Source organism: Mycteria americana, chromosome 2 (genome assembly GCF_035582795.1).
Source record: "Mycteria americana isolate JAX WOST 10 ecotype Jacksonville Zoo and Gardens chromosome 2, USCA_MyAme_1.0, whole genome shotgun sequence".
Taxonomy (NCBI): domain Eukaryota; kingdom Metazoa; phylum Chordata; class Aves; order Ciconiiformes; family Ciconiidae; genus Mycteria; species Mycteria americana.
Genome location: NC_134366.1, coordinates 143658002 through 143670957, shown reverse-complemented (window position 1 = coordinate 143670957; position 12956 = coordinate 143658002). Strand labels below are relative to the sequence as shown.

The window sequence follows — 12956 nt, the reverse complement described above, 5'->3', positions numbered from 1 at the left end:
TAAGAAATTACATTGCAGTTCCCTGATTTTTTCCTATGCTTCTGCCACAAGATTGTTTCTGGTACTGATTCTGACACATTTACTTTTATGTGCAGCTTAACTTGATACTCATCTAGCTATGTGAAGGAAAGGAAGAATTAATCGATTCTTAAATTTGCCATTTCCAGTAAATACTTTGAAATTAATTTGAGAAGTGGATTTTGAAGACAAGTTCTATAAAGCTCCACCTAGAAAAAGAGGCTTAAAAAGTCCATGAAAATAATTATAGTTTCTTCTATTCGTGCAAGTGATTGGAACCACTCAGATTCACCAGTAATGAAATTCAGTGAATCCGTGCAAGAACTGTGTTTGAGATGACAAAGTTGCTGGCTTTGCATGCTGACCACGCTATTTTTACAGTAAGGCTGGTCTTTGACTCCTCGCTGAAAAAGGGCGGAGGGGTCAAAAGAAACAGAGAAGTACTGTCTGAGTAAGGAAGGAACCTGCTGCTTTGCCTCTCCCGCCTGTCCTCTGAACTTCCTGTAGGGATTGCCAGTCTGAGTTGTGAAAACCTGTCCATGAAGGACTCATCTTTCCCAGCCTTTGCTCCTATTAACAGAACATTCCCTTCACAAACAGGTCTGCTGGTCCACTTTTCCAGCTATGTTGTCTTAAAAGAAATGTTCTTTTCATATGTAAGCAAGTCAAACTTGCCTAATCCAGTGAAGCACAACGCAGAGATCTCCTTTGATATGCTATTAACCTCTGCTGGCAACACTGCCAGCAGTGTCGGAGTGTAGGAGATGGCTTTAAGTCAAGCAGAGTCTCTATGCTCACCTTAACTCTGCTTTCAAGTACCACTTTGAAACTTAATGAGATATGATCAAAACAGGTCAGCAACTCCTTTGCCCTCACACCTCTAACATCTATCCCTGGGCACAGCCTTAGTTTTGTCAAATCTTGAGAAGGCCAGCTCAATGTAAAGATGATTTGTTGTTAAGTTAAAGACGATCAGAAGCAAAGTAGCATCTCTAACCGTTTGTGCTGCTCTGCCCCAACATTACTCAGCATACAGAGTGAGGTTGAGCAGGAAGGAGAAAACAAGTAGGGGTCTACCAGGAACAAAGCACCTTGGCTGCTTGAAGCTACTGCAAGCTCTTGGCAGACAATAAAAAAGGCTTAGAAGAGTGACTCAGGCCTTCCAGGGGAAAAAGGTGAGACTGGATGAGATCAAACATTACCAGGAAGGAAAAAGGCTATTACGCCAGGAGGAGGAGAAGGGAGGGGAGGGAAGTGCATTTGGGAGAGGCACTGCCAATAGGTGACCTGTCAGTCTGAAGGTGACTCCAAACCACCCGGTGGAGAAGCAGGACCCAGCATCCAGGGAAACTGAATGCACATGTAGGTGATGAGGTGGGCAGTAAGCCAGCAATTCTTAAACTGCAAGGGGTGTGTACACCTGCACAGGGAGAGTACATATGCAGAAGATACATTCGGGAGCAAAAGTCTTGAGAACTGTTAAGTACAGTCCAAAGATACTAAAATTTTTTTTTGTTTCCTAACACCATATAAACTCCTTGGTCATTCAGAATTCATATATAGTAGAGGTGAAGAGCTAGGAAAAGCCAACCAAAACTAATGCATTCTTCCACATCCAATAGGGCAAATACTTGTGGGCAATTTTCTGAAATTAGTAGATGACACCTTTTGCACGTTCACAACAGCAAATATGTATTAGATTGCAACATTTTCAAAATAATTGGGATTTAAAGCATCTTCCACTCCTCAAATGGGGTTTGCACAGCAATACTGTATTGCACCCAGTTTTTCCTACAATATGTAGCACGAAATTGCCCAAATTGAGATCCCTGCAAATAAAGAACAGAATTTGCACTGGCATGCATGAACTACCTCTGATAGCATGTTTCTACTTGTTTCTACCCTGCAATAAAGGCATCAGGACATTGCAATTTTGTACTTATTTGGGCCAGCTAGTAGTTAAAACTTGCTGTGGAAATGTTCGCTAACACTGCTGCTCCCAGTTGAAATCTTTAATAAAGATACCATTATCTTCTAAAACCATTACCATTATCTTCTAAAAACAATGCTGCTGATATTTAAAAAGGGAGTACCCTCAGCTAGTGTTATCTGAACAGCACATTCATCTGTTTCAGGACTATTTTCCCTACGCATTGACAAGAACTTCTAAATAAATAGGTATTTGTACGATAAACAGGTCTAAGATGATTCTAATAATCGTTTTAAATCTCCAGGTATTAGAGATCTAGACATTTTAATGTCATTACCTGCTATCAGACACCCTACATGGACGTGGTGTTTGTATTTAGTTAATCCTAGTGTTTTTCGGGCCTGTTCCAGTTCCGTTTATATTTAGGCAAGCACCCACATTTTTGGTGGGGTATAATAACCAAGATTAGCGGGCTAGAGAATAACAACATGCAAAGTCAGTGCTCACCCAGCCCCGCTTTGTTCTGCATGACTGACCCTAACACCCTCGACATCCACAGCCCTAGACTGTGCACGTCAGGAAGATGTCAGACAGCAGGGCGCTCGGCTTTGTTTCAGTCAATCAGACAGCAGCAGAAATTGATACTGTATGAACAGCTTGCAGCGAAGTTATCTAAATGCTTAGAGAAAAAATTCATTAAAGATTAGCTTTAACATACTTGAAAAACAAATTTGTACCTTTATCTACGTGGTACAGGGAGAGCAATTTTCTACATATTAGCATAAAAATCACCAGAGGAGTACCTCCTTGCCCATTGCTCATTTATATCGCTTCAATATCTTGTAGTCTTCAGAATGCACATTTTTAGCTTTATTTTTCTGTCCTGTATGCTTTCCTTTATACCTTAGATATTCAAATCCTAGTCATTACTTCTTTTTCATGCACGAAACATATTGGAGTTTTACCACTGCGAATTGCAGCTACGAGCACACACAGCAAAAGCAGCATCAGCTAACACCTCATCCACTAAATTTTCAGTCATCTCCAACGGCTATGTTACAGGTCTTTGGCCTAACCTAAGCAAAAAGGTTGGGCATCTCTGGGTTAAAATGAAAGCACCTAGTAAGAGCATGTCTTCACAGAGCAGGATGCCTATCCATGCGAGTAAAGAAAAAAAAAAAAATCACCTTTCTTCAACAGTGGAGAGGACTTATTTTGGCTATAAAAAGCCTGAACTAGGATCTTCATTTTTCTCCCTTTTCATAAATGTAAACCTCAATCATGGGCCAATAGAAACACTATAGAAACTTAATATTACCTAACCCCTGTTTTACTATTTAAGTACTTACAGATGGCTAATTGTTTAAGATGGATGTAAGTGCTTCACATTTAAACACAAGTTTTACACACTGACATCGTTGTACAAACTGTTAAAGAAAAAACTAAAAAACCCCATAAACCCACAAAAATCACTGATATATTACAGTAAGAGGGCTTTTGAGCATATGAATATGTGATTAACCAGGGAATGAATAATTCTGCTGTGTTTTTCCACTTGAGCAATTCTCACTTTCCCTGTAAGGCTTCTTCAGGTGAAGTCATGCTATACAATGCTCTTCTAAACCCGAAAAAAAAGAAACCACAACTGTCCTTTGAACAGCCTTATTTCTATTTGGTCCACTTTCTAGGATAGTCTTCTAGCTTGACAGGATTTAAAATCCTCTCAGTTTCAGATGTTCTCATAACTCCTCCACTAGAAGGGAGCTCAGTAGCAGGTTCAGGAGCTCAGCACTCTGAAACCACTCGGAAGAGTTGGTGGCCTAATAAAAAAAAGGGTAACAGACTGCAGAGAAGGTATTCATCGCAGACTAAGTCATTCACATCTATTGTTCCCAGGTGTAAATTTCATTGACCCATCTGCCCCAATCATCTTATCTCACTTTCTTCTATTTGTTGCAAACACACAGACGAGGCCACCATAAAATATCACCAAACGTCTTTAGCACAGCTCTGCTTCTCCAACATAAGATATCACCTTGACTTCATCCTGGTGAAGAAGTGGCAAAGAACTACCTTGACAGTGCTATTTAAATGAATGTTGCTTTCAGAAAGGACAGTGTCCATTTACAAATCTCAGCAAAAGTAAGGTAAAACTAGCTCAAGATTTGTGCCCTGCATCTGCTGCCAGATTAACTTTGGAAATATATGTACTACAATTTTATAGAAGTCAGGCATCTGATTAACAACAGGTAGAACTAATGCCTCTCAATAGTACTGCACTTGCAATTCTCAAAACTGGAACTTTAATTGCATTTTCATTATGAATTGAACTAGAACAAAACTGACGCACACGAAATACACGTGCAGTTGACACCTTCACCTCCACATCCTGAGGAGAGATCAACCCTCCCAAACCCACAGAGCTTTGCAATACAGATGAGACACCTAAGCACTTACTTTAATAAATAATAGGGTTGGACATAGGGCTATAAACACCAAATAAAGCTCTCTCTTTGATCTTTATAAAATATTTAATGAAATCACCCAAAAGTGAGTGACAAAAATATTACAAAACTGAACTTCAAAGAGAGCCCTTTTCTCCAATTATCAAAAAACCTAACTTACCCTTCCCTTTGAGCTAAACTTAGCTACTTTTATGCAGGATGAGTAGCTCTACTGTGCATTCACAGTCCCATTACCTTGTTACTTTAATTGCTGAGCTAAATTTACATTTAGCAAATTTGACACTTTATTGAAAAAGAGAGGAAGAAGATGGCAGGGACTTAGCAGCAGAAGTATTATAAACATAGTACAACAAAATCCACTCTGTATTTGCAGCTTGCTGTCCCTCAGCTAAGTCAATGATGAATACTTTCAAAGTGTTCTTCAAATTTTTGTATTTAATAATTTTCAAAAATAATAACCACTAATATTTTGCATTCCACTGTATAGAAATTTTGTAGGAAATAATGTCCAAAGAGATCTGTCTTCACTGCAATATTAATTTAATACCTAATGTGCATTATTCACATTTATATGCAAATACATGTGATATTAGTCCAACATGCAGACAACTGAGAGGCAGCTGCTTAGAAAGATGCATTCATGCATCTTAAGCCACTCTGACCCACTAGTGTTAGAAGACTTGTTGATCCACTATGTTTTCCTTCAGGTGAAGACACGGAACATTTAAATGGTTCGTTCTGCTGCATGTTAAACTGGTCAGTATTTGGCCATCTCTTTCAGATTTTGTTGCATAGGAGAAAAGCCTTCTGTAAAGCCTGCTGTTTTTAACACATGTAAATGCAAAAACAGTTGTTTTTCTGTTCTTCAGGGACTCTTCTTCTTGCCTTTCTGTTCTTCCTTAAGCTCTTTTGCATTACATCTGGACCCCAATGCTGTTAACATTTCTATTGTCGTCAAGTTGGCTCCCTTCATTATCAATCGTTCTCCATCAGCTGTAAAGGGAAAAAAATTTAAGAAGTCACAAAGTCTAAGTCACAATTACTTTAGTGTGCAGTTCTGTTTCATATGTATTAATACAAATACCCTGTTCAACTTGTCTGATTAGAAAGTACTCAACTTACCAAGGAATCTGATTATGCACCACCACACAAACAAACATATTAAACTGCACAGAACAGACATGTAATTTTCATTTCTGTATTGCATTATTGAAAAATCTGAAACATTTGTCTAGATATACCTATAGTAAGAACACACATTTGATGAGAATGGCTCATACTATGCCCTCAAAGTCATCTAACAGAAGGCACAGAAGGCACTGGAAGGCATAATTTCCACACATGGCTCAGCACTTTAGCAGCATGTTGTCTATGGTCTGTTTAACTTACTTCTTTAGCCAAAACAACAAATTGGTTTACACAATCTGGTGGTTATAATGTAAAAAATAGAGAGCACTAGGATTTCAAGTGGTTCTATGATTCTAGAAATTCTAGTGATTCTAGAAATTGTTTTAAAATAGGGAGGAGGCAGTAGAACTTAAGTATTGTACCTAACTTATTTATTTTTGCAAGATTTGCAAATACAAAAGCCATACTCAAACCCATATAATGCAATACCATGGCATCCAAGTTCCAGCCCCATGTTTGCCAACTACAAGGGCTGCAAACTCTTGTTTGGAAAATAATTTATTTTGAAATTAAATTTAAAAAATAAATTACTTGGAAAATAATCATCTCTTAGAAAACAAAGAGTTCAGAGCTCTAGCTCTTGGCATTAGTGAAATACATTATTTTGGCTTTACGCTGTGAAAAACATTAAGCTTTACTGCTTAAGTCTTAATACATCACAGTTAGAGACAAGGATGGGAAAGACAGAGGCATGGGGGAGGGAGAAACAAGCAATATCAACACTGAAATAACTAGACTTTCCTAAGCAAAATGAAGTACATTCAACACTTCTGACATTTCTACCAATTCACTAAATATATTCCTATACCTTATAGGAAGTTTAAAGAAACAGGGGTACCAAGAATCAATAATAATGAAAACGTTAATGGGCTACTTGACATATTGGTCCAGCAGGAAAGAAGATGCAGCCAGAGAAAAGGGCAAAAGCAGATTAGAGCCATCTGTTCACAGCCTAGAATCTGGGCCGCTTCCAGAACTGATGAAATGTCCACCATCAATTCCCTGCCTGCTCACTACACCCTCAAAGGAAACGCAGAAATTTGTTGTACGTCAGTTGACCTCATTCTGCAAGTCCATCTGCACATGTATGGTCTTATGCATACGAGCAGTTCCTTCAAACTGCATAGTAAGTTACTCAGTTGCATAAGCAACTAAAGGTATTCAACTTTTCTGTTCTCAAGACAGAGATGCCTCCACCACAGATAACATAAAAAAAATTACAGAAGGTGAACAGACTCTTACATCAAAACAGAGCTACACATACTTCCCTGGAATTGTACCTGACTGCAAGGTCACACAAGTATGTCACTACAAAAGTAGACTCAGCTCTAAAGTTAAGTCAGTTCTTTGATCTAAGATCCACCAAACCTAACTGTAGTACGAAGACATATATACACATTTATCTAGACATCAGGCTGTTAGTGACTCCCTCTTCCTTTTTTCCGCCCAGCTGCACAACATCCAGCTATGGACCAGAACCAAAAAAAAGCAACCACAGTAAAAAAAAGCATAGAGAAGACAGTAACACCATAACAACACAAACCAAAAGGTCTTTTTTTTGGTCAAGATTAAAAATGAGCTCCTTACCGAACATAACGTCTACAAGTGGTTCAGACCCATCATGTCTCACATCAGCAGTCACTTCACAGTTTTTATTAGTGGCCTGGATTTTTTTATGGTTTATACATCCAAGAAATTTTCTGCAAATATATTTGAAAATATATTATGTTGTAGATAGAAATTATCGTAAGTATATTTCTAAAACTAATTTGAATATCTTGATAGTGCTGGGCAACAAAAGTATAAACAAAATAGGATTTGTATTTAATAATTTCAGACAGGTACTTCTTATGAGATAATCACTCTTAAAAATCCAAATGGATAGTGCTTATATGCTAACATGTAAAAAGCATACCAAAGAATTTTGCAAAAATTCAGTGTATGCGCTTTCTGTGTTTCTCTCAGCTGGGTTAGTAACAATAATAAAAAAAATCAGCAAAGTAATTTTCACTTTTCTTTATACACCAATTGCTTGCCAATGTTCTATTGTTTGGGTTTGAGACAGCACTTATTTATTTAACATCATCGGTCTCCTGCAGATTTCTGAAATGCATGACAGCTACTTGACATTCCGGCGGCTTAAAGACATTCTAAGTTAAGTTGTGTTACTAAGTTCATTTCAAAAGTAGATGTGTCTGTAAGCTATTGCAAAATGACATTTTACAGTTGTTTGGTGCAGAACTTACATCACTCAAGAAGCATAATTACTTAGATTTCTCCAACAGTTAATTACCAAGATAGACCAGCAGCTGTTGCCCCCTCTCTCTCCCTTTACCAGCACTTGGACTAGTGATTACAGACCTTCACCTACAGGCCTGGCAACTGAGAGGGGCATCTCCCTGGGTGGTTTGGTAAAGCTAAATGCACATGCCTACATAGAAGGGTCTACGCTTAGGCACAGAGATCCTCCAAAAATCAGCACAGAATGAATGCTGTGTGGATCCTGGTAACACTTACCATAAACAGAGCCCTTAGGACAAACACAGTGTCTTCTCATTCTGAAACGTTAAGGTTCTGCCTAGACTAAGCTACAAAGCCCTGATAAATGCAAGCATTCAAAGACCAAGATCATGAAAGTTAAAGTACAGCGGATGCAGAAGTTTGGGAAAAGGAGGTTCTTCTCCAGAGAGAGAACAACAGATACTGCCATTTCCCTCATGATTTGCTCCCAGGACGTCTTCTTACTTTTGCTGGCTACAGTGACAGCAAGTCACAGGGCCCTGCAGTGACAGCAGTTTTAACGGCTTCGTTTTGCATCTGCCGCTGCTGCGACCTGGGCAGCAGCCGGCAGGGGCGGCCGCTCTCCCTGCGCTTCAGGAACCCTCCACGCTTCCACGGGCGGAGGGGAGCAGGCCCCTGCCCCAGGCCCTGCCGCAGAGTCCAGGCACGGCGAGGGGCACAGGCCGCACTGAGGGCACATATAACCCCAGCCTCTACCCCCCCAAATAAATACAATTAAAGGCAAAAAGTCCAGCCCTCACGCCTGCCGCGAAACGTACAGAACCCACGCCCCGGGCGTAGGAAGGGCGTTGGGTGGTTTACAGACAGGGGAGCCCGCCCAAGGCCTCCCCGCCAGGCGCGGGCCCGAAGGCCACAGCATGCCCAGGCCACCGCGGGGCCGGGGCCGGCGCTGTCCCCGCAGCCCCCTCACCTCGTGCTCTCCACGTTAGACTCGAAGGGGCAGAAGCGGACCACGATACTCTTCACCGGCCGCAGCACCACCCGGATCTTGGACGCCATCTTTTTTCTGCCCCCTACTACAGCTCCCAGCAGCCCCCTCGCAGAGGCGGGAAATGGAGGCGGGCGTGCCGTCCGCCCCGCAGGTGCCTGGGAAAGGTAGTCCGCGGCCGCCTCCCCCTCGGGGTGTTGCCAGCGCCCGCCGCGCCCCTCACGGCAGCCCTGCGGCCCGGCCTCCGCCGCCGTGCGCGCCCTGCCTCTGCTCTCGGTGGGGTGCCGGCTGCGTGCCCTACGAGCCTGGTTCAACAACCCGAGGTGCTCGGGACGGGGCTCATTGCGGTTGTGGAGAGAGAGGGATCAACTGACCAACCTGTCCCGGCTCTTCCCCTGACTCTGTAACACAGTAGATACGGTTAGGGGGGAAAAGGGCACACTTTTGACATAAAACTGACATAAAAGACCTCCTCCGGGCTCTGCAGCAGAAGTAGCGGGCCCTTGGACGTTAAGACTTGCATGCAGGAGGCAGAGGACGTGAGGTAACACTTAGGGGAAGCTATGGTACATAGTATCTGTCAACTTAAGAAGCAAGGTTGGGTTTGTTTTCTTTATGTTAAATCTATCCCTATGACGTGACAGCTTATGATGTCTTCCAGAAGTAGTTTATTTAATACAATTGAATAGGCAAGGGTATTAATGAGGATCAATAAGGAGTAGCCAATACAGAATCAGAATAACAGAATCGTATAGGTTGCAAAAGACCTTTAAGATCATCGAGTCCAACGGTAAACCTAACACTACCAAGACCACCACTATACCATGTCCCTAAGCACCTCAGCCATACGGCTAAGGATAAATTAGGGGCGATATTTTGCAACATATCAAGCAGCAGTGAGACTTGTAAGAGGCAGTGCTACTGGAAGTGAATCCGTTTTTTTTCCGGCGGGTTACTGCGGCAGTTGCACAGCTAGCCTTTACGCAGAGGTTTCGGGGTGTCGGTGTGGTTGCTGTCAGCTGTGCATTTCCCACTAGATGGCAGAAACCTCCCTGACAAATTGCTGCAGCGGCCTCAGGACTTCCTCCTGCTCTACAGCACCGAGATCTCAGGGGGGTTAGGGGCATGTGCTGGTTTTGGCTGGGACAGAGTTAATTTTCTTTACAGTAGCTCGTATGGGGCTATGTTTTGGATTTGTGCTGAAAACAGGGTTGATAACACAGGGATGTTTTAGTTGTTGCTAGGTAATGTTTGCACTAGTCAAGGACTTTTCAGCTTCCCATGCTCTGCCAGGCGCAGAAGACGTTGGGAAGGGACACAGCCAAGATAGTTGCTCCAAATTGGCCAAAGGGCGATTCCATACCATATGACGTCATGCTCAGTATATAAAGCTGGGGAAGCAGAAGGAAGGGGGGACATTGGGAGTGATGGCATTTGTCTTCCCAAGTAACCGTTACGCGTGATGGAGCCCTGCTTTCCTGGAGATGGCTGAACATCTGCCTGCCCGTGGGAAGCAGTGAACGAATTCCTTGCTTTGCTTTGCTTGCATGCGTGGCTTTTGCTTTATTTATTAACCTGTCTTTATCTCAACCCATGAGTTTTCTCACTTTTACCCTTCCGATTCTCTCCCCCATCCCACCAGGGGGGAGTGAGCAAGCGGCTGTGCGGGGCTTAGTTGCCGGCTGGGGTTAAACCATGACAGGGCAGGATGGAATAAACCCAGTAGCAGTGGCATTTAAACACACAGCGTGAATTTCTATGGAATATTCAATACAGAGCCATTCTGATCTACAGGAACTGCATTAAATATCTTGCATCCCTTATAATGGGCAACCTATTTTTAGAAGCGTATCCTTGTTTATTGGAAGTCCTCTTTTTTTAAAAAATCACGTAGTCACTGAGAAAAATCATCCTCTTCGCTGAGATTTAGCCAAGCAAAATTAAGTAGCAAAACTAAACACAGCGGAGTCAATATAGTTTTATTATTTAATGTTTTTATTCTTTTTTATATCATAGTCTTTCCATTATGGGAAAAAAACCATTTCTGTGAGATATCTTTTGAAAGAGTCCACTGTAACCAATAAATGGCTGATTTAAATAGGATTTTTTCCTATTTAATAGGATGAGATACAGGACCAGGTAAATAGAGTATTTTACATTTAGAAGGCAAAAGTAACTTACAAAATTTCAACATATCTTTCTTCATTATTACACAAAGAGCTCGATGTATTCCATTTAAAATCTGTAGCAAAATTTCCATTAGCTTCTATGGCAGTACTGAAGGAATAGCATCGGTAAAGGACTGGGGAAGAAAGAACGATCACTGATTTTTCTAAGGACTCCATTCTCCACACTGTTGGTACAATGGCACTTACTGACTTAAAAATATGCATGGCAAAAACAGTTTTATGTTTGCTCTTATTGCATTTTGGCAGTAATTTCATGAAGAATATTCAGCTTACATTGCACAATTAAATGAAGATAAAATTTTGTTTACGCCTTTCCACATGCAGATCGGTTAACTTTTTAACACTTACTGTCAGCAGTAAAAATTGCATCTTTCCCCTAAGCCATCTGTTTGGAGTAATCAAAAACCATCTCCGCTTTTTCAAACTAATTTTTAATTTTTTGAAGTCCAAGAGATTCGCAGTAGCATGAAGGAACAACTAACTGAAAAGCTCTGTGTTCTTCTCCTCCCCTCAAAAAATAGACTGTATCTGTGAAATAAAACCAAGGGACTATCAGTAGGAATATCCCATCCTTGGATGCTACCCTACTTGTTGACGACCAAGTCTTTCTCAACACTTACTCTAGATGCAATATTTTAGCTGATGGTAATTCTGCTGAGAGTGCTAACTTTTACAGTTACTAAATTAGATAGATAAACAGCAAAGTGACACAAGTATTTAAAAAACCCCAAACATTTCTTCATCTGCCTTTAAACCCAGGTGGTGGTTAACCCCAGTGTGTTGGACTACCCTCAGTTTATACCAGAGTAACTCCAACTGACCTCTGAAGCACAATATTTAAATGCCATTTCAGGAAAGCTGACAATTTATCCATGAAAGACCTTGAATCAGTCTCTCCAGCTCCAGCAAGTAATCTGGGACCTCTCAAATGTCTGCATTTGAGACCGTTCTCTGGGGACGTCCTTGGGGAACTGAATGATTCATGATTCTTATACCTGGTGATAATCATACACATTCCTAAAGCATAGTAACATGAAGAGGCATAAAAGTTATATTATTATAACAGAAACAATTTTAGTATTCCTTTCACCAAGCTGATCTTTTTTATTATAAATGCTGCCTCATCCCGAGTCTACAGACTTTCATGTCATTAGTTTCACTGAAGTGTAGTTGCGAGCCCATAGATGATTTATATCTAAGCGCCATACATAGCAAGGAAAAAAATGCAGCCATGTTTCACACTTTAATTATGAAGACAGGCAGAAAAAGACTATAATATTAATTATAGTAAGTCAATGTTCCTCTTTTCTCATTGATCCTCCTAGCTCTCCTAAATCCAGGGAGGATTCTTCTGCTTTTTCTCCTGTTTCTTACTTATCACTTTCATTTTCTGTAATGTTTTCTGACTATAGAAAGGCACACATTTCAGAGCTTTTGAAATCTAATTTCTCTATAATTTGGGCATGTGTGGTTTTAACACCTTGGCTCTGGCTTTTCATTGCTGTTTAGTTTATTTTTTCCTTTAAAATCTGGTCATCTTTCAGATTCTTCTTCCAAAACACTGCATGAGAGAGGGCTCACCATGCTGCATTTCAGGTACGGTATTACACCTTCATGCACTTTGGTTCTGGAGTCTTGGATCATTATCTCTGCTTGTCCTCAGCTGATTCCTTCCTCTGCGTCTTTATCCTTTTTTCCTGGGTGTTTCTCTGAGTCTTGTCACAAACGTCAATAGGCCCAGAATTTAGCAATCAAAATGTCATGTCTGCACATCTAGTTATAATGCTATGTAGTCCAGGAATAAAATGTAATGCTGCCTTCAGGGCAGTAGCCAGTACTGAGAAGAAGTGAGACAACACAAACCCAGCAGCCTGCCTATTTTGCACTGAGGTGATGCTTCCAGATGACCACCCAGAAGAGGCTCTTTGAGAAAGATG

The 12956-nt window shown here is 41.1% G+C and overlaps 1 protein-coding gene across 1 annotated transcript; it reads right to left on the bottom strand.

Moving 5' to 3' along the window:
• Window positions 1-4460: 4460 nt before the first annotated feature.
• On the bottom strand, window positions 4461-8957 carry MRPL53 (mitochondrial ribosomal protein L53). The gene is made up of 3 exons (XM_075494862.1): window positions 8813-8957; window positions 7189-7301; window positions 4461-5406 (listed from the first exon to the last, which is right to left on the bottom strand). The coding sequence occupies exons 1-3, from the start codon at window positions 8899-8901 to the stop codon at window positions 5279-5281; spliced, it is 330 nt and encodes a 109-aa protein (XP_075350977.1). The 5' UTR covers window positions 8902-8957; the 3' UTR covers window positions 4461-5278.
• Window positions 8958-12956: the final 3999 nt, after the last annotated feature.

Excerpts from the sequence above, each read along its gene's own strand:
- MRPL53 (XM_075494862.1), bottom strand. The coding sequence starts at position 8,901 with ATGGCGTCCAAGATCCGGGTGGTGCTGCGGCCGGTGAAGAGTATCGTG. Across the intron at positions 7,302-8,812 it reads TCTAACGTGGAGAGCACGAG|AAAATTTCTTGGATGTATAA; the intron begins GTGAGGGGGCTG and ends ATATATTTGCAG. Across the intron at positions 5,407-7,188 it reads ACTTGTAGACGTTATGTTCG|CTGATGGAGAACGATTGATA; the intron begins GTAAGGAGCTCA and ends TTCCCTTTACAG.